We start from the raw sequence: 21,936 nt of genomic DNA on the forward strand, positions 1-21,936 counted from the left end.
GCCATCTCTGCTTCTTTAGAGGAGATGCATTCCCTCACCAGGGAATCTATGCCCGAAATGGTTGCCTTAACTTCCCAAGCTTCAGCTTTTTCATCCTATGCCATGTCTGCCATGCTGGAGGCTTCTCACCGCACTGCGGTGGCTTCGGCTAATTCCCTCGCTATCCGCAGGATCTTGTGGCTGCGAGAGTGGAAGGCAGATGCTTCTTCTTCAAAGAAGTACCTTACTGGGCTCCCTTTTGCTGGGTCCAGGCTATTCGGTGAACAACTGGATGAAATTATTAAGGAAGCTACTGGCGGGAAGAGTACTTCCATGCCACAAACCAAAACCAGGAAACCTGTCCAGGGTAGGAACCAGTCGAGGTTTCGTTCCTTTCGTTCCTCCAACTGGTCGTCCTTTAAGCCCTCGGCCACTAACTCAGCCAAGGACCAGAAACCCAACTGGCGCCCAAAAGCGCGTCCACAGAAGACCGCAGGAGCTGCTGCCACTAAGGCAGCTTCCTCTTGACTATCTGGCCGCGCCAGCAACGTCCTTAGTCGGTGGCAGGCTCTCCCACTTTGGCGACGTGTGGTTTCAACACGTCTCCGATCAGTGGGTGTGGTATATCATCTCCCACGGCTACAGGATAGAATTCTCTTCCAGCCCGCCAAACAGATTTTTTCTGTCAACTCCCCCCTGCTCCAAGGCCGCCGCCTTCTCTCAGGCCATGGCATCCTTGCAGGCCAACGGAGTAATTGTACCGGTTCCCGCCCGGGAACGGTTCAGAGGTTTCTACTCAAATCTCTTCCTAGTCCCCAAAAAGGACGGTTCCTTCCGGCCCATCCTGGATCTCAAGCTTCTCAACAAGCATGTTCAGGTGCGGCATTTTCGCATGGAGTCTCTGCGATCAGTCATCGCATCAATGACCCAAGGGGATTTCCTGGCATCCATCGACATCAGAGATGCCTATCTGCATGTGCCAATTGCAGTTTCACACCAGCGTTGGCTACGTTTTGCAATCGGAGAGGAACATTTCCAATTCGTGGCTCTCCCCTTCGGGTTAGCCACGGCCCCTCGAGTATTCACCAAGGTCATGGCAGCAGTGGTTGCGGTTCTGCACCTCCAGGGGTTGGCAGTGATTCCTTACCTGGACGACCTTCTAGTCAAGGCTTCATCCAGCGCAGACTGTCAGCGGAGTGTCTCGCTCACTCTTGCCACTCTAGCCCAATTCGGGTGGATTGTCAATCTTCCCAAATCCACTCTGACTCCGACTCAGTGTCTCACGTACCTAGGGATGCAGTTCGAGACTCTGCCGGCACTTGTTAAGTTGCCATTAGTCAAACAGCAGTCCCTCCAACTGGCGGTGCGCTCTCTGCTGAGGCCCCGCCGTCATTCCATCAGGCACCTAATGCAGGTGCTGGGTCAGATGGTGGCGTCAATGGAGGCTGTTCCCTTTGCCCAGTTCCATCTGCGTCTTCTGCAGCTGGACATTCTCCGCTGTTGGGACAAGCGGACTTGCTCCTTGCACAGGCTAGTGGCTCTGTCGCCACAGACCAGGAGCTCTCTTCAGTGGTCGCTTCGACCACTCTCTCTGTCTCAGGGGCGCTCCTTCCTGGCCCCGTCCTGGGTGATCCTCACCACGGATGCCAGTCTATCCGGCTGGGGAGCGGTATGTCTCCACCACCGAGCGCAGGGCACTTGGACTCCGTCCGAGTCAGCCCTCTCGATCAATGTGCTGGAAACCAGAGCTGTGCTTCTAGCTCTCCTAGCCTTTCACCACCTGTTGACGGGCAAGCACATCCGAGTCCAGTCAGACAACGCGACAGCGGTTGCCTACATCAATCACCAAGGCGGGACACGCAGCCGCCTGGCAATGTTGGAGGTTCAACGCATCCTTCAATGGACGGAGGACTCCAAGTCCACCGTATCCGCAGTCCACATCCCAGGCGTGGAAAACTGGGAAGCAGATTATCTCAGCCGTCAAACCGTGGACAGTGGCGAGTGGTCCCTGCATCCGGCAGTGTTTTAGTCAATCTGCCGCAAGTGGGGCACTCCGGAAGTGGACCTAATGGCATCCCGTCACAACAACAAGGTTCCGGTTTACGTGGCTCGCGCCCACGATCCTCAGGCCTTTGCAGCGGACGCTCTGGTTCAAGACTGGTCCCAGTTTCGTCTGTCCTACGTGTTTCCCCCTCTAGCTCTCTTGCCCAGAGTTCTGCGCAAGATCAGAATGGAGGGCCGTCGGGTCATCCTCATTGCTCCGGACTGGCCCAGGCGAGCTTGGTACCCAGACCTGCTCCATCTGTCCGTAGAGGTGCCGTGGTATCTTCCAGACCGTCCAGACCTTCTCTCTCAAGGTCCGTTTTTCCGCCAGAATTCTGCGGCTCTCAGATTGATGGCGTGGCTCTTGAGTCCTGGATCTTGACGGCTTCTGGTATTCCTCCTGAAGTCATTTCCACTATGACTCGGGCTCGGAAGTCTTCCTCGGCCAAAATCTATCACAGGACTTGGAGAATTTTCCTGTCCTGGTGTCGCTCTTCTGGCCATGCTCCTTGGCCTTTTTCCTTGCCGACCCTTCTGTCCTTTCTACAGTCCGGTCTGCAGCTAGGACTATCCCTCAAGGGACAAGTCTCGGCTCTGTCAGTACTGTTCCAGCGGCGTATCGCCAGGCTGGCTCAAGTGCGCACCTTCATGTAGGGCGCGTCTCACATCATTCCGCCTTACCGGCGGCCCTTGGATCCCTGGGACCTCAATTTGGTCCTCACGGCCTTGCAGAAACCCCCCTTTGAGCCTCTTAGGGAGGTTTCTTTGTTTCGTCTTTCACAGAAAGTAGTCTTTCTAGTGGCCATAACTTCCCTCAGGAGAGTCTCTGATTTGGCTGCGCTCTCTTCGGAGTCACCTTTTTTTGGTTTTTCATCAAGACAAGGTGGTTCTCCGTCCGACTCCGGACTTTCTCCCTAAGTTGGTTTCTCCTTTCCACCTTAACCAGGACATTTCCCTGCCTTCCTTTTGTCCGGCTCCTGTTCATCGCTTTGAAAAAGCGTTGCATACTCTGGATCTGGTGCGGGCGCTCCGGATCTATGTGTCTCGCACCACTGCTCTTAGGCGGTGCACCTCTTTTTGTGCTAACCACAGGTCGGCGTAAGGGCCTCTCTGCCTCTAAGCCGTCCTTAGCTCGTTGGATTAGGTCGACCATTTCTGATGCCTACCAGTGTTCTCAGGTGCCTCCCCTGCCGGGGATCAAGGCACACTCGACCAGAGCTGTCGGTGCCTCTTGGGCTTTCAGTCACCAGGCTACGGCTCAGCAAGTCTGTAACGCTGCCACTTGGACTAGCCTGCATACCTTTTCAAAGCACTACCAAGTGCATGCTCATGCTTCAGCAGATGCGAGCTTGGGCAGACTCATCCTTCAGGCGGCTGTCGCCCATTTGTGAAGTTAGGCTCTGCCTACTTCTCAGTTTTTCTCTTTATTCCCACCCATGGACTGCTTTGAGACGTCCCAATGTCTGGGTCTCCCATAGGAACGATAAAGAAAAAGAGAGTTTTGTTTACTTACCGTAAATTATTTTTCTTATAGTTCCGTATTGGGAGACCCAGCACCCTCCCTGTTGCCTGTTGGCAGTTTCTTGTTCCGCGTGTTATCACCGGCTGTTGTCGTGGACAGAGTCTCCGGTTGTTCCGGTTCTTGCTCTGTCTTTACTTGTGGGTGGCTATTCTCCTTCAGCTTTTGCACTAAACTGGCTAGATCTGGTTCTCCAGGGGGTGTATAGGCTCAGAGGGAGGAGCGACACTTTTTAGTGTAGTACTTTGTGTGTCCTCCGGAGGCAGAAGCTATACACCCAATGTCTGGGTCTCCCAATACGGAACTATAAGAAAATGAATTTACGGTAAGTAAACAAAATTCTCTTTTTGATCATTACTTGGACTTTTCCTGTTAGATTGCTTTGGTTTATTTTTGAGGTGTAAAATACCTACCTAAAAAATAGTTTAAATCTGTTAATTAGCGACATATGAATTGAATAGACATTTCGGTTATTCACCATGTTGAATTTGAATAACCATCAGCAGAAATTTTGGAGTACAGTATGCTATACTCCTGTATAGAAGACAATTTCTTTTCCCATTTGTTGCTCTATGAAGATTGAATATTGTTGGGATATTCCCTATTAGTCTGTCATTGTGACCCTATCCTATGGGTATGGCCTCCATATAATTTAAGAATAGTGGTGGACTACGCATTGTAGACCTAGAATCTGGTGGAGGTCGGTGAAAGCACTATATTGCTAATTACACTTTAAAGTCTCCTGATGAATCGTCCACAATAAGGGATGAAGAAATGCGTAAGATTATTGTAGTGACTATACTATTATATCACCAATAGGTAAATAATTTTCACTCCTTTTGTGAGTGTATTGCAATGTGCATGCTTGCAGGCTTGGTCTGAATTTTTTAAAGTTTTTTTTTATTGAAAGTTAAGTTTTATACATCCCTTGTCAGTGAATCTTCAAATTAAGGGATTAGTTTTCAGTGCTAAGTCTTCATGCATTGCATCTACTATACTATATTATAATAATCAAGGATGTGATCATTCATAGTTTGTGATAGGTTGTGCTGCATTTAACTGGGTATAACACTGATAACGCCTTCTCAATCGGAGCGTCTGCCCCTATTATATCAACACCTATACTCCCATTTGGTTCCGGCACCATTTCACTGGTGTCGGAATTTTATGTCCCGGAGCTCATGTGTAGAGATGAGCGAACCGGTCCCGGTTCGGCTCGAGGCGGTTCGCCGAACGGGGGGTCTGGCTCGAGTTCGGCTCGTCGAACGTTCGACGAACCGAACTCGAGCCCATAGGAAACAATGGCAGGCAATCACAAACACAGTAAAACACCTAGAAAACACCCTCAAAGGTGTCCAAAAGGTGACAAACAACTCACAACACAACACAAACACATGGGAAAGTGACAAGGACATGTACTCATGCGAAAACAAAACAGCTGGACAAGGAAAAAGAGGAGGACACACAGATATAGGCATGGCACGCCCTTCTAAAGTCATGTAAAACACCGCAAGGTGACTCCAAGCGGAGTCTCCCTTTTTTCCAAAAATTGGGCCCCACACACCCACCCCTTCAGTGGCAGCAGTTGTGCCCCAGTTGTACACTTCACAGCTAGATTTGCATCAAGCACATTCAAAAATACGCCATTCTTATCCGTCCCCAGGATGACACCGGGGTAGGTAGCAAAGTCTTTCCTGATCCCAGCTCTGTTCATCTTGGCTTCTTTTAAAAACACAGCAAGCAAGGGTTACTCCAAGCGGAGTCTCCCTTTTTTCCAAAAATTGGGCCACACAGACACCCACCCCATCAGTGGCAGCACTTGGGCCCTAGTTGCAAACAGGATGTTTTGATTTGCATCAAGCACATTCAAAAATACGCTATTCTTAGCCGTCCCCAGGATGACACTGGGGTAGGTAGCAAAGTCTTTGCTGACCCATGACTTGTTCATCTTGGCTTCTTTTAAAAACAATGTAAGCAAGGGTTACTCCAAGCGGAGTCTCCCCTTTTTTCCAAAAATTGGGCCCCACACACACCCACCCATTCAGTGGCAGCAGTTGTGCCCCAGTTGTACACTTCACAGCTAGATTTGCATCAAGCACATTCAAAAATACGCCATTCTTATCCGTCCCCAGGATGACACCGGGGTAGGTAGCAAAGTCTTTCCTGATCCCAGCTCTGTTCATCTTGGCTTCTTTTAAAAACACAGCAAGCAAGGGTTACTCCAAGCGGAGTCTCCCTTTTTTCCAAAAATTGGGCCACACAGACACCCACCCCATCAGTGGCAGCACTTGGGCCCTAGTTGCAAACAGGATGTTTTGATTTGCATCAAGCACATTCAAAAATACGCTATTCTTAGCCGTCCCCAGGATGACACTGGGGTAGGTAGCAAAGTCTTTGCTGACCCATGACTTGTTCATCTTGGCTTCTTTTAAAAACAATGTAAGCAAGGGTTACTCCAAGCGGAGTCTCCCCTTTTTTCCAAAAATTGGGCCCCACACACACCCACCCATTCAGTGGCAGCAGTTGTGCCCCAGTTGTACACTTCACAGCTAGATTTGCATCAAGCACATTCAAAAATACGCCATTCTTATCCGTCCCCAGGATGACACCGGGGTAGGTAGCAAAGTCTTTCCTGATCCCAGCTCTGTTCATCTTGGCTTCTTTTAAAAACACAGCAAGCAAGGGTTACTCCAAGCGGAGTCTCCCTTTTTTCCAAAAATTGGGCCACACAGACACCCACCCCATCAGTGGCAGCACTTGGGCCCTAGTTGCAAACAGGATGTTTTGATTTGCATCAAGCACATTCAAAAATACGCTATTCTTAGCCGTCCCCAGGATGACACTGGGGTAGGTAGCAAAGTCTTTGCTGACCCATGACTTGTTCATCTTGGCTTCTTTTAAAAACAATGTAAGCAAGGGTTACTCCAAGCGGAGTCTCCCCTTTTTTCCAAAAATTTGGCCCCACACACACCCACCCATTCAGTGGCAGCAGTTGTGCCCCAGTTGTACACTTCACAGCTAGATTTGCATCAAGCACATTCAAAAATACGCCATTCTTATCCGTCCCCAGGATGACACCGGGGTAGGTAGCAAAGTCTTTCCTGATCCCAGCTCTGTTCATCTTGGCTTCTTTTAAAAACACAGCAAGCAAGGGTTACTCCAAGCGGAGTCTCCCTTTTTTCCAAAAATTGGGCCACACAGACACCCACCCCATCAGTGGCAGCACTTGGGCCCTAGTTGCAAACAGGATGTTTTGATTTGCATCAAGCACATTCAAAAATACGCTATTCTTAGCCGTCCCCAGGATGACACTGGGGTAGGTAGCAAAGTCTTTGCTGACCCATGACTTGTTCATCTTGGCTTCTTTTAAAAACAATGTAAGCAAGGGTTACTCCAAGCGGAGTCTCCCCTTTTTTCCAAAAATTGGGCCCCACACACACCCACCCATTCAGTGGCAGCAGTTGTGCCCCAGTTGTACACTTCACAGCTAGATTTGCATCAAGCACATTCAAAAATACGCCATTCTTATCCGTCCCCAGGATGACACCGGGGTAGGTAGCAAAGTCTTTCCTGATCCCAGCTCTGTTCATCTTGGCTTCTTTTAAAAACACAGCAAGCAAGGGTTACTCCAAGCGGAGTCTCCCTTTTTTCCAAAAATTGGGCCACACAGACACCCACCCCATCAGTGGCAGCACTTGGGCCCTAGTTGCAAACAGGATGTTTTGATTTGCATCAAGCACATTCAAAAATACGCTATTCTTAGCCGTCCCCAGGATGACACTGGGGTAGGTAGCAAAGTCTTTGCTGACCCATGACTTGTTCATCTTGGCTTCTTTTAAAAACAATGTAAGCAAGGGTTACTCCAAGCGGAGTCCCCCCTTTTTTCCAAAAATTGGGCCCCACACACACCCACCCATTCAGTGGCAGCAGTTGTGCCCCAGTTGTACACTTCACAGCTAGATTTGCATCAAGCACATTCAAAAATACGCCATTCTTATCCGTCCCCAGGATGACACCGGGGTAGGTAGCAAAGTCTTTCCTGATCCCAGCTCTGTTCATCTTGGCTTCTTTTAAAAACACAGCAAGCAAGGGTTACTCCAAGCGGAGTCTCCCTTTTTTCCAAAAATTGGGCCACACAGACACCCACCCCATCAGTGGCAGCACTTGGGCCCTAGTTGCAAACAGGATGTTTTGATTTGCATCAAGCACATTCAAAAATACGCTATTCTTAGCCGTCCCCAGGATGACACCGGGGTAGGTAGCAAAGTCTTTCCTGATCCCAGCTCTGTTCATCTTGGCTTCTTTTAAAAACACAGCAAGCAAGGGTTACTCCAAGCGGAGTCTCCCTTTTTTCCAAAAATTGGGCCACACAGACACCCACCCCATCAGTGGCAGCACTTGGGCCCTAGTTGCAAACAGGATGTTTTGATTTGCATCAAGCACATTCCAAATCCACAAGCATTTACTCTCCCCAGGATGACACAGGGGTAGTAAATTCCTTCTGGATCCATGACTTGTTCATTTTGATGAACGTCAGTCTGTCCACATTGTCACTGGACAGACGCGTGCGCTTATCTGTCAGCACACACCCAGCAGCACTGAATACACGTTCAGAGACAACGCTGGCAGCTGGACACGACAAAATCTCCAAGGCGTAACTGGAGAGCTCTGGCCATTTTTCTATGTTTGAAGCCCAAAAGGAGCAAGGCTCCAGTTGCACAGTCATGGCATCGATGTTCATTTGGAGATACTCCTGTATCATCCTCTCCAGCCGTTGAGTATGTGTCAGACTTGTTGTCTCTGGTGGCCTTGCAAAAGAGGGTCTAAAAAAATTATGAAAAGATTCCATAAAATTGCTGTTACCGGCACCAGAAAAGGTCCTACTGGTACGGGTAGACTGTTGAAGATGACGAGACCGTCCCATGTTTGTCAAGTTACAACTGGGAGATTCACTCCCTGCACCTGCACGGTTGTTTGGTGGAAAAGCCGAGCTAAGATCTAGTAACAGCTTCTGCTGATACTCCTGCATACGTGCGTCCCTTTCTATGGCTGGAATTATGTCACAAAATTTGGACTTGTACCGGGGATCTAATAGTGTGGCAATCCAGTAGTCATCATCACTTCTAATTTTGACAATACGACTGTCATGTTGGAGGTAGTGCAACAAAAAGGCACTCATGTGTCTTGCGCAGCCATGCGGACCAAGTCCATGCTGTGTTTGTGGCATAGAGGTGCTACCCGTTCTTTCTTCCTCTGACATCTGACCCCAACCTCTTTCAACTGAAATTTGACCAAGGTCTCCCTCATCCGCTGAGTCTTCCATGTCCATGGACAGTTCGTCCTCCATTTCTTCATGTTCTCCTGCACCTTGCTCAACATTTCGCCTGCTACTATGCGCCCTTGTCGATCCCTGTCCCCCATGGTCCCATGCCTGCTGCGTTGGTGATGATGAACGTCTGGACCTTCGTGATGTTGTTGTCCCTTGCGCATATGAATCCTCCTGTAGTTCCTCCCCTTCATGTTGTCCCACCCCCTGACTCCGAATAGTGTTTAGCGTGTGCTCCAGCATGTAAATGACTGGAATCGTCATGCTGATAATGGCATTGTCAGAGCTAAACATATTCGTCGCCATGTCGAAACTGTGCAGAAGGGTGCATAGGTCCTTGATCTGAGACCACTCCATCAGGGTGATCTGCCCCACCTCTGCATCTCGTTGGCCCAGGCTATACGTCATGACGTATTGCACCAGGGCTCTGCGGTGCTGCCACAGTCGCTGTAACATGTGGAGAGTTGAATTCCAGCGTGTCGCCACATCGCATTTCAGGCGATGAACCGGCAGGCCGAAAGACTTCTGGAGCGATGCAAGTCGCTCTGCTGCGGCGCTTGAACGGCGGAAGTGAGCTGACAGTTTTCGTGCCCTGTTCAGAAGGCCATCTAGGCCGGGATAGTGTGTTAAAAATTGCTGCACGACAAGGTTCAACACGTGAGCCATACAAGGTACGTGTGTCACCTTGCCCAGGCGAAGTGCCGCACCCAGGTTTGCAGCATTGTCGCACACGGCCTTACCAGGCTGCAGTTTGAGTGGAGACAACCATTTATTAAACTCGGACCGCAAAGCTGACCACAACTCCTCAGCTGTGTGACTCTTATTACCAAGACATGTCAAGCTAAAGACCGCCTGATGCCGTTGCGCTCTGCTGCCAGCATAGTAATGAGGGGTGCGTGATTCCTTCTGCGCAGTGAGAACGCTGGTGGCCTGACCAGGCAGGCTTGGGGCGGAGGTGGAGGACCCAGATGAGGTGGAGGATGCAGAAGCAGTGGCGGAACTTGGACAGACAGAGGATTGACACACAAGTCGTGGGGACGGCAAGACTTGTGCAGCAGACCCTTCACCATCTATCACCATAGTTACCCAGTGCCCAGTCAGCGACATGTAACGTCCCTGTCCATGCTTACTGGTCCAAGTATCGGTGGTGAAATGCACCCGTTCACACACAGAGTTTCTCAAGGAAGCGGTGATGTTGTGTGCGACATGCTGGTGTAGCGCGGGCACACCTTTCTTAGAGAAGTAGTGGCGACTAGGCATCTGGTACTGGGGCACAGCGACAGACATAAGGTCTCTAAAATCCTGTGTGTCCACTAGGCGGAAAGGCAGCATTTCGGTAGCCAACAGCTTACAGAGGGATAGAGTCAACCTCTTAGCTTTGTCATGGGTCGGAGGAAGTGGCCTTTTATTTGACCACATCTGAGGGACAGAGATCTGGCTGCTGTGTGTAGACGGTGTTGAGTAGGGTGTCCCTTGAAAAATGCAGGTTTGTGAGGAAAGTGCAGGCGGAGACATGATGTTGCCTTCATCCAACGTTGGTGCTATCGATGTCTGAGAGAGCTGTACACACTCACTTGTTTCCCCTTCCAAACCAACTGACGACCTTACAAGCAAACTGCCTGTTGCGGTTACAGTGGTGGAAGTTTTGCGTGGAAAAACAGGTGTGGCAGCTGTCCCCACAGTCCTAGAAGATGAAGAGCGCGCGGATGCAGTGGAAGGGGCGGGCGGTGGATGGTTCGCTCCACTAGGCCGCATTGCAGCACGGTGAGCTTCCCACCGGGACTTATGATATTTAGTCATGTGACGATTCATGGAAGAAGTTGTCAAACTGCCGAGGTTTTGACCTCTACTAACAGAATCATGACAAATGTTACATATCACATGAGTTGGGCGATCTTTTTCGATGTGAAAAAAGGACCAGGCTAGGCAAGGCTTAGAGGCCATGCGACCTGTTGATCCACCCCGAATAATGCTCATAGGCAGAGTGGTGGCTGAGGATGCAGTTGTAGACGTGCTACCAGTGCTCCGACTCTGTCCAGGAAGGCGCAAGGTAACTTCGTCGTCGGTTGCATCCTCCTCCACCGCCTCTGTTGACCTCCTCGAGTGCCTGACTGGGGGTTGACAGTAGGTGGGATCTAGAACGTCATCATCAATTGTTGTGTTTGCACTCCCCTCCCCCTCAGACCGAGCCTCTTCTTGCCCTGACCGAATATTTAAGTTGTCATCCCAATCGGGTATCTGCGTCTCATCTTCATCAGTATGTTCCTCATTGTCTATAACCACAGGTGTTACAGTTTGTGACAAAGGGTCAACATTATGCTCAGAAACTTGGTCCTCACGGCCTGAATCTGAGTCACAAAGGTTCTGGGCATCACTGCAGACCATTTCCTGTTCTGTACTCACTGTAGCTTGGGAGCAGACCTCTGATTCCCAGGCTATAGTGTGACTGAACAGCTCTGCAGACTCAGCCATCTCAGTTCCACCATACTGTGCAGGGCTGATGGAGACTTCAGAGCTGGGAGAAAGCAAGTTTGATTGGGATGACAACTCAGAGGACTGGTGTTTTTTGGATGCGGTACTTGAAGTGGCAGAGAGGGCACTTGTTGGACCACTTGAGATCCATTCAAGCATTTTCCTTTTTTGCCCATCATCTACCTTTGTTCCTGTTGTTCGTGTCCGTAACAAAGGGAGCACATCGGATTGTCCACGGTAAGTAGTAGACATCTTACTTTTGCTGGTAGATGGTCTATCTTCAGCAGATGATAATGGAGCTTTGCCACCTTCCCCACGGACAAAACCTTTTTTGCCTTTTCCACCACGCCTCTTCCCCTTTCCACCAGCATCTGTCATTTTGCCACTCATGTTGATTGCGACAAGATTGTGGACTGAAAATGTGGTAGTAAAAATTGAGAGGTGGTGAAGATTGCAGTGGTGGTCTAGCTTTATTAACAGCAGAATAATAAAGAATAAATATCCCTGACAATGCAACTTAGTTATAATTAGTTGGAGTGTGCAACGCAGGCAGACGTGCTGCAAATGTCTTTGCACTAGTGGGACTATAGCAAAGTCCAATAGCCACGTATAGGATGCCACTAGGTACACTGAGTGTTTGCTAGTATAATGGCTTGGTTAGAATGAGTTGTAGTGTGCAACGCAGGCAGACGCGCTCTGCAAATGTCTTTGCACTAGTGGGACTATAGCAAAGTCCAATAGCCACGTATAGGATGCCACTAGGTACACTGAGTGTTTGCTAGTATAATGGCTTGGTTAGAATGAGTTGTAGTGTGCAACGCAGGCAGACGCGCTCTGCAAATGTCTTTGCACTAGTGGGACTATAGCAAAGTCCAATAGCCACGTATAGGATGCCACTAGGTACACTGAGTGTTTGCTAGTATAATGGCTTGGTTAGAATGAGTTGTAGTGTGCAACGCAGGCAGACGCGCTCTGCAAATGTCTTTGCACTAGTGGGACTATAGCAAAGTCCAATAGCCACGTATAGGATGCCACTAGGTACACTGAGTGTTTGCTAGTATAATGGCTTGGTTAGAATGAGTTGTAGTGTGCAACGCAGGCAGACGCGCTCTGCAAATGTCTTTGCACTAGTGGGACTATAGCAAAGTCCAATAGCCACGTATAGGATGCCACTAGGTACACTGAGTGTTTGCTAGTATAATGGCTTGGTTAGAATGAGTTGTAGTGTGCAACGCAGGCAGACGCGCTCTGCAAATGTCTTTGCACTAGTGGGACTATAGCAAAGTCCAATAGCCACGTATAGGATGCCACTAGGTACACTGAGTGTTTGCTAGTATAATGGCTTGGTTAGAATGAGTTGTAGTGTGCAACGCAGGCAGACGCGCTCTGCAAATGTCTTTGCACTAGTGGGACTATAGCAAAGTCCAATAGCCACGTATAGGATGCCACTAGGTACACTGAGTGTTTGCTAGTATAATGGCTTGGTTAGAATGAGTTGTAGTGTGCAACGCAGGCAGACGCGCTCTGCAAATGTCTTTGCACTAGTGGGACTATAGCAAAGTCCAATAGCCACGTATAGGATGCCACTAGGTACACTGAGTGTTTGCTAGTATAATGGCTTGGTTAGAATGAGTTGTAGTGTGCAACGCAGGCAGACGCGCTCTGCAAATGTCTTTGCACTAGTGGGACTATAGCAAAGTCCAATAGCCACGTATAGGATGCCACTAGGTACACTGAGTGTTTGCTAGTATAATGGCTTGGTTAGAATGAGTTGTAGTGTGCAACGCAGGCAGACGCGCTCTGCAAATGTCTTTGCACTAGTGGGACTATAGCAAAGTCCAATAGCCACGTATAGGATGCCACTAGGTACACTGAGTGTTTGCTAGTATAATGGCTTGGTTAGAATGAGTTGTAGTGTGCAACGCAGGCAGACGCGCTCTGCAAATGTCTTTGCACTAGTGGGACTATAGCAAAGTCCAATAGCCACGTATAGGATGCCACTAGGTACACTGAGTGTTTGCTAGTATAATGGCTTGGTTAGAATGAGTTGTAGTGTGCAACGCAGGCAGACGCGCTCTGCAAATGTCTTTGCACTAGTGGGACTATAGCAAAGTCCAATAGCCACGTATAGGATGCCACTAGGTACACTGAGTGTTTGCTAGTATAATGGCTTGGTTAGAATGAGTTGTAGTGTGCAACGCAGGCAGACGCGCTCTGCAAATGTCTTTGCACTAGTGGGACTATAGCAAAGTCCAATAGCCACGTATAGGATGCCACTAGGTACACTGAGTGTTTGCTAGTATAATGGCTTGGTTAGAATGAGTTGTAGTGTGCAACGCAGGCAGACGCGCTCTGCAAATGTCTTTGCACTAGTGGGACTATAGCAAAGTCCAATAGCCACGTATAGGATGCCACTAGGTACACTGAGTGTTTGCTAGTATAATGGCTTGGTTAGAATGAGTTGTAGTGTGCAACGCAGGCAGACGCGCTCTGCAAATGTCTTTGCACTAGTGGGACTATAGCAAAGTCCAATAGCCACGTATAGGATGCCACTAGGTACACTGAGTGTTTGCTAGTATAATGGCTTGGTTAGAATGAGTTGTAGTGTGCAACGCAGGCAGACGCGCTCTGCAAATGTCTTTGCACTAGTGGGACTATAGCAAAGTCCAATAGCCACGTATAGGATGCCACTAGGTACACTGAGTGTTTGCTAGTATAATGGCTTGGTTAGAATGAGTTGTAGTGTGCAACGCAGGCAGACGCGCTCTGCAAATGTCTTTGCACTAGTGGGACTATAGCAAAGTCCAATAGCCACGTATAGGATGCCACTAGGTACACTGAGTGTTTGCTAGTATAATGGCTTGGTTAGAATGAGTTGTAGTGTGCAACGCAGGCAGACGCGCTCTGCAAATGTCTTTGCACTAGTGGGACTATAGCAAAGTCCAATAGCCACGTATAGGATGCCACTAGGTACACTGAGTGTTTGCTAGTATAATGGCTTGGTTAGAATGAGTTGTAGTGTGCAACGCAGGCAGACGCGCTCTGCAAATGTCTTTGCACTAGTGGGACTATAGCAAAGTCCAATAGCCACGTATAGGATGCCACTAGGTACACTGAGTGTTTGCTAGTATAATGGCTTGGTTAGAATGAGTTGTAGTGTGCAACGCAGGCAGACGCGCTCTGCAAATGTCTTTGCACTAGTGGGACTATAGCAAAGTCCAATAGCCACGTATAGGATGCCACTAGGTACACTGAGTGTTTGCTAGTATAATGGCTTGGTTAGAATGAGTTGTAGTGTGCAACGCAGGCAGACGCGCTCTGCAAATGTCTTTGCACTAGTGGGACTATAGCAAAGTCCAATAGCCACGTATAGGATGCCACTAGGTACACTGAGTGTTTGCTAGTATAATGGCTTGGTTAGAATGAGTTGTAGTGTGCAACGCAGGCAGACGCGCTCTGCAAATGTCTTTGCACTAGTGGGACTATAGCAAAGTCCAATAGCCACGTATAGGATGCCACTAGGTACACTGAGTGTTTGCTAGTATAATGGCTTGGTTAGAATGAGTTGTAGTGTGCAACGCAGGCAGACGCGCTCTGCAAATGTCTTTGCACTAGTGGGACTATAGCAAAGTCCAATAGCCACGTATAGGATGCCACTAGGTACACTGAGTGTTTGCTAGTATAATGGCTTGGTTAGAATGAGTTGTAGTGTGCAACGCAGGCAGACGCGCTCTGCAAATGTCTTTGCACTAGTGGGACTATAGCAAAGTCCAATAGCCACGTATAGGATGCCACTAGGTACACTGAGTGTTTGCTAGTATAATGGCTTGGTTAGAATGAGTTGTAGTGTGCAACGCAGGCAGACGCGCTCTGCAAATGTCTTTGCACTAGTGGGACTATAGCAAAGTCCAATAGCCACGTATAGGATGCCACTAGGTACACTGAGTGTTTGCTAGTATAATGGCTTGGTTAGAATGAGTTGTAGTGTGCAATGCAGGCAGACGCGCTCTGCAAATGTCTTTGCACTAGTGGGACTATAGCAAAGTCCAATAGCCACGTATAGGATGCCACTAGGTACACTGAGTGTTTGCTAGTATAATGGCTTAGTTATCAGTTGGAGTGTGCAGAGGACAAGAGGGTACAGTGGCAGGATTGTGGTGCTCTGGGTAGAGGAATGGAAGACTGCCTTTCTATTCCCTCCTAATGGTGAAATGCAGGTAGGAAATCCCTGACCTGGGCTACACAGACGCTGTTGCTGTTTGCAGGACCTGTCACCTATGGCTCTCTGACCCTGCCGGTTGGAGCCCTTAAAAGGACTGCTATAAAGTGCTCTCCCTAAGCTGTCTAACGCTGTGTATGCAGCGCATACAGCTGTATCGGCTATAGGACTCAGGAAGACGGAGCTGCGACAGTGATGTCTGACACCAAAGACGCAGAAGGCAGATAATGGCGTCCGTGAAGAAAATGTCCGGTTTTATAATGCAGGGACATGTGACATGCAGATCCTATCACACATGCCGTTGCTTCTCTGGCTCAAAGTCCACTTAGCTGTGTGTGTGTCTGGGATTGGCTGACATGCTGGCCCGCCCCACAAGACGCGCGCACTTAGGGAAGGAAGACAAGAAAAAAAAAAAAAAAAAATGGCGATCGCCATTATAGAAACAGCAGTGATCTGAAGGCGCTGTTCACGCACACTATACACTGAAATGTGATAATAGTTTGATTCACAGAGTGACTTACACTATTACAGCAGAAACCAAGCTATGATTTAGCTGTTTTTTGGCTGCTAGAACCGTTCTCGAACGTTTCTAGAACTACCGAGCTTTTGCAAAAAGCTCGAGTTCTAGTTCGATCTAGAACATGCCCCAAAATCACTCGAGCCGCGAACTGGAGAACCACGAACCACGAACCGCGCTCAACTCTACTCATGTGATGTAGTTAAGTCCTGCAAGCCTTGTTCCCAGTCAGTAATGGCTTCACTCTCCCTGCCTTCAGGCAAATTGATAATCAAAAGACAGAGTGGAGGCTGACGGCTCACCTCCTCTCGATATGTGTCACGTCCGAAGACTGTGACAGTGAAGACGGCACGGATTGGGAACAATGCTCACATGACTTATCTATGTTATGTGAGCTCTGGGACACCAAATTCCGACATCTGTGGAATGGTGCTGGTGCTGAAAGTGAGTATTGGTGTTATTTTAATGGGGGCAAACGCTCTGAGAAGGGGTTGTATGAGTAGGGGACAACCCCTTTTAATATAATGCTTGTCTTGTCATGACATGCTGCCTAGGCCATCTTCTGCCCAGTCCTCCTGAGATGGCACCACTCAGTGTCATCAGCTCTCTGCCTCGGTGTATACAATGTGGTCCTAACACCTATTTTCATTAGCTTCCTGTTGGTACTGTAAAAACTTTTCTTCATGATACAGTTAAGGACGCTTGTTTTTTCTGTCATAGTTTATCTGCAAGCCACTCCTAGGGATCATAATGAAGTCCGTTAAAGATGGTGCCCGGCAGCATCAGCAGGTGAGCCTATTTTTGGAGAAAAATGTTGCTTTTAAACTTAGAATATGCAGTGACCTGATAGTGTCTTTTGCACAGATTTTACAGTGGGACTATGGGACTGTGCATATAGACTTAGTATCCTGTTTTTTAGTGACCTACTAGAAATAATTATGTAAAAACCCAGATATATTTGTAATTAATCAAATTTTACCTTTATTACTCTGTTGAGATATTAGTTATAAATGACTTCATCAATGTCTGCATCTTAACCTGCTTAAAGTACCACTCCAGTGGGGAGGTGCAGTTCAGTGCTGGAGTAGCGCTTTAATTCCAAGTCCCCTGGCCCTAGTATTATACTTGCCCTCCGGCACTTTAATGCTCTATTGGTGCTGCTCCGGTCCTCCAGCGCCATCTTGTCATAAGCACTTAATACAACTCTATGGGAGCAAAAACGAAGCTCTCATAGACTTGAATTAATTTGTGACCTCCAGCTCTCTCCATGGAGCTGTTAGCAGGTCACAAACCACATGAGACCGACTGGAGTGGTGGCTATAGAAGGTGAAGATGCCAGAGGGTGAGTATAAGACAGGGGTCAGACGACTTAGATTTAAAGCACCACTCCAGTGGTGCAAGAAAGAAAACCCCACTGGAGTGGTGCTTTAAATATTGACTAACATGTATACCGTCTTTATGTACATTGAAGCAAATGGTAATTTTGATCCGCGCTATGTTGCAGTCTAAATAGAAGTATGAGGTATCTGAGCACAGTAGTGGTAGGTCTTGTCACTTAATGACTGATGAGTGATCGTGACCGCGTGCAATGTGTACACTGATTTCCTGTATTTCCCATGTGGGTGGGCGCTCAACGTGACCACATGTATGAGATTTACTTCCGGGAATGTGCTGCAGGAATCTAGTAGGCATATGACCGCAATTGCATTCATACAGCCCCATGACTGCCTGCCCTCGCAGGAAACAGCGGGGGATGATGACCATGTACGCTTCCGCACACTGTTACTTTTTCTCACTCACATAGAGTAACTGTAGACTTTTCTTTTCAGACCATACAACGTCTTTAATCGGAAATGTGCACAATAACTACCAGGTGTCACCATTTCCTCCACAGCCGTCCTGTCCAGCTGGCAGCGGCAAGTCTCCTCCGGATTAGGTAGATGAGGCACAGGACAACCCTTTATATGGGGATTAACAGCTCTGAGGTTTAATTATTATTGTTTAGCTTAAATGCATACATTAATGTGCATTCAGACTAGGTATAGTCTGCACATTTATCAGTTCTAAACAGCAGCCATATTTTCTAGTGCATTTCCTCCTTGGCTAGATCCTGTCCATTTTGGATGCAGGGGTGGCTATATCTTGCACAGGCTGGCAGTACTGGACCAGGCAGTGTAATTTGTAAGCCACAGGTGGAAGTTATTCTTTGTATTATCCGCAGCCTCACTACATTAATTTCAATAGAATTTCCATAGCTAGCTTCCTGAGTTCTCTTCAGCGTCGTCCTCGCGGATCCACCAAGGTGTTCTCTGCATGCAAATGGGACAATCTTGTGTTCTCATTCAGTGCCAAATAATAAAATCTACTGCTTTCATTTTGTTTGGGGCAAATGTCAGAAGTTTAACCGATACCTTTCAACTCTAGGCACAGGCATGTGGTCTTCTTCTAAAAGCTCTGCAGAACCCCAGTCTGAAGCAGACACTATCTCCTTCAGAGAGGCAAGATGTCATCAAAGAGGGCCTGACTCAGGTTACAGAGGTAAGTTAGTTATTTTTTTTAGTTATGAGGCTGTGATTTCTTTCGTCTTACTTTTTATAAATGTGTTACTGTAGTTTTTCTTCTCTATTCCTGGGAGATGGCAGCCTATTTCAAGTTCTCTTCTTTCTGAGCTCACCTCTACCCGCAGCCCCTGCTGACTCAGGGTGTATGGAGAAGTGGTGATTTCCATGCTTTGCAATATGTCAGAAAAATTCACTGATTTTGTTGCAAAAAAGTGTGATATTTATTAAACAGAAGAAAAGCGACTGAAAACAATTCGACGTTTCGACCGTCCCAGGTCTTAGTCAAGAGTCGCTAAATAAATTAAAACAAAGAATACAGTCAGAAATTAGTAGTAATTACATCTAAATATATGCAAAATATATATAGTAGGTGTAAAACATAGACAAAAGCAGATCAATGTGCGGGTGCCCATGTTTCTTAAGCTCATTACGTATCTATTCCCCTCACATGTCTTATGATTATCTCACGCATGCTCCATGACACCCATGGTACTACACATGCACCGACTCTACCTGCCACGCAGCCATTACTACACATGTGAGTCTCTTCAGTCCTCTACAGGTGGCTCCTGCATATAGGAGCCACCTCACTGGTTACTTTTGCACACTTGACCACCACTCTGCATATATACCCCCTTTCCCCAGCAGTCCACTAGGATACTCACTACTAACGGCAACAGTACTGTTGTGCTTGCAAGCCCATCTACAACTATCCTCAGGGTAACCCTGTCAGTGCATGTCACTGCTCACTTTTTCTATATACATATTCCTGATTATCACCTTTTACACTGCTTTTTATACTATTAGGACACCTGTTTAACACATGGAGCAGCGCCGTCGTGCTTGCATGCCCATACTCCAGCTACCCATCCTTAAAGTAACCCTGCCGGTATACTACACCATTCTTTCTTTCTTTTTTTTCTAAATTATGATACTTTGCATTTTTTGCATAATAGTATACCTGTCTCTTTTTCTCATTGTGCATGTTTTGCTACCAATATCTTATTTATCATATCTTGCTGTCTAACAATAGAGTATTTTATCTTCTAATGTGTCAGTATTAAATTCACACGCCTGTAAAACGTTTCCAGTGTTATGCTTAACTATATTGATCATATCTTGATTGCTTTCACCTATTTGATAACAGAGCATTTACCCTCAAATGTGCTAATCTTGTGTTCACATGGCTGGAAGATGTTTCCAGACAGTTACATATATATTGCTTTCTTGTTTATACCCGCACATTGATCTGCTTTTGTCTATGCTTTATACCTACTATATATATTTTGTATATAATTAATGTAATTATTATTCATTTCTGACTGTATTCTTTGTTTTATTTAGCGACTCTTGACTATGACCCAGAAGGGTTGAAACGTCGAATTGGTTTCAGTCGCTTCTTCTTTTTGTTTAATAAATAACATACTTTTTTGCAACAAAATCAAAGAGTACGGTGAAGTTTTCTGACATATTGTTACAGGGTCAAAGACCCATTTTTAAATGGCACCCCCAAGATCCTAGTCTGAGTGCAGACCATATTTTTGATTGTATTCCATGCTTTGCAGACGCTGATAGTAGGCAATGAAGGGAAATCTGTTGTACATTGCCATTAGGGAAAGTTAGGTGGTGCCAATTTTTTCTTAGATATACACTTATTTCTTGCTATGCGCTGCTCATACTTAGTAAAGGTTGGTTTGTTGTTAAGTTGCCTAGCCGTTCTTTGTCAGCTCTGTCGACATCAGATTTTTGAGATTCCTACCCAGCACAGTATTTTTATCATTTACAAGGCAAGCACTTCCCTTTCAGTGTGACGCTTACGTGCCTACTGCCAGAAGTGTTCTCTGCTCAGCTCACAGGTGTCTGCCTGGAATGCACAAAGGATTTCCTCCACTGATTCAGAACACATTCTTCTCTGGGTGGTGCTGACATACTAAAGTGAGCTGAACACTAATGGAAAGTGGGTATATAGTGCGCTCCTTGTAATGATGTCGGGCTACATGATCTGAAAATGGATGTGTTATTTGCCCCATCTCACAGCCACTTTGCACAAAAGCTCTTATTCCACATTTTTACAGTTTATGTATGCAAAATGTGTCTCCAATTTCAAAATTTCCAGTCGATTTCTAAAATCCACCCCGTTTTCTTCCACATTATGTAAATAGAAGTTTCATCATTTCTTCGGCGCTCCATTGGGAGACCCAGACGATTGGGTGTATAGCTACTGCCTCCGGAGGCCACACAAAGCATTACACTAAAAAGTGTAAGGCCCCTCCCCTTCTGGCTATACACCCCCAGTGGGATCACTGGCTCACCAGTTTTCTGCTTTGTGCGAAGGAGGTCAGACATCCACGCATAGCTCCACTGTTTAGTCAGCAGTAGCTGCTGACTATATCGGATGGAAGAAAAGAGGGCCCATATAGGGCCCCCAGCATGCTCCCTTCTCACCCCGCTGGTGGTTTGTAAGGTTGAGGTACCTATTGCTGGTACGGCGGCTGGAGCCCACATGCTGTTTTTCCTTCCCCATCCCCCTGAGGGGCTCTGAGGAAGTGGGATCTTACCGGCCCCAAAGCCCTGAGGCCGGGCTCCATCCACAGACCCATTGAACCTGCTGGATACGGAGCTGGGTACCGTTCAGGGACATGGCCCTGCACCATTCAGGTACTCTGTGTCCCCGTACACACAGGCACAGCACACTCCAGACTTGCTGGGTGTGCTAGTGCGCCGGGGACAGTAAAGGGTTACAGTCACTGCAGCCTAGCTGAGTGACTTTATGTATGGGGAACTACCGCGCCGGACGCTCCGGGAGCGGCGGCGCGGCTGGGACTTGTAGTGCGCCGGGGACTTAGCGCCGACCGCGCTTTTACGGCGGCGGCGCTTATAAATCCAGTCCCCGGCTTTTGCGGCCTAGCTCCGCTTCGTTCCCGCCCCCACCCTGTCAATCAGGGTAGGGGAGAGACGCTGTACAATCAGCAGCGCCGAGGGCTGGAGCCTTATTTACATGCTCCAGCCCTCTCACTGGACACTGTGGGACGCCGGTTTCCCGCTCTGACTTGGGGGCACGCCCACGGCCCGCCCCTACCCACACGAGCTGGAGAAGACGCCGGCAGCCATTCCTGCAGTCCGAGCTGAGAGATCGGACTCTGGGCAACCAGGCACAGGACTAGGGCGACCACACACCCGCTTATAGGCGGGCGGTAAGCGGCACCTGAAGTGCTGACCACTAAATACCGCAGTTGTCCATTTGTATTTTATGCTTACACTGCATAGGTCGCTATTTTTGGCTATATGCCCTCTTAGATG

General features: G+C 47.9%; 1 protein-coding gene across 1 annotated transcript in view; it reads left to right on the forward strand.

Annotated features, from left to right (window-relative positions):
* The window catches only part of MYBBP1A (MYB binding protein 1a), a 225,258-nt gene that overhangs the window by 187,263 nt on the left and 16,059 nt on the right, over positions 1-21,936 (forward strand). The window contains exons 23-24 of the mRNA XM_075336367.1: positions 16,796-16,864; positions 18,500-18,613. Coding sequence (XP_075192482.1) covers positions 16,796-16,864; positions 18,500-18,613 — 183 coding nt within the window. The remainder of the gene's footprint in view (positions 1-16,795; positions 16,865-18,499; positions 18,614-21,936) is intronic.

This window comes from Anomaloglossus baeobatrachus, chromosome 2 (assembly GCF_048569485.1).
Source record: "Anomaloglossus baeobatrachus isolate aAnoBae1 chromosome 2, aAnoBae1.hap1, whole genome shotgun sequence".
In the NCBI taxonomy this organism is placed as follows: domain Eukaryota; kingdom Metazoa; phylum Chordata; class Amphibia; order Anura; family Aromobatidae; genus Anomaloglossus; species Anomaloglossus baeobatrachus.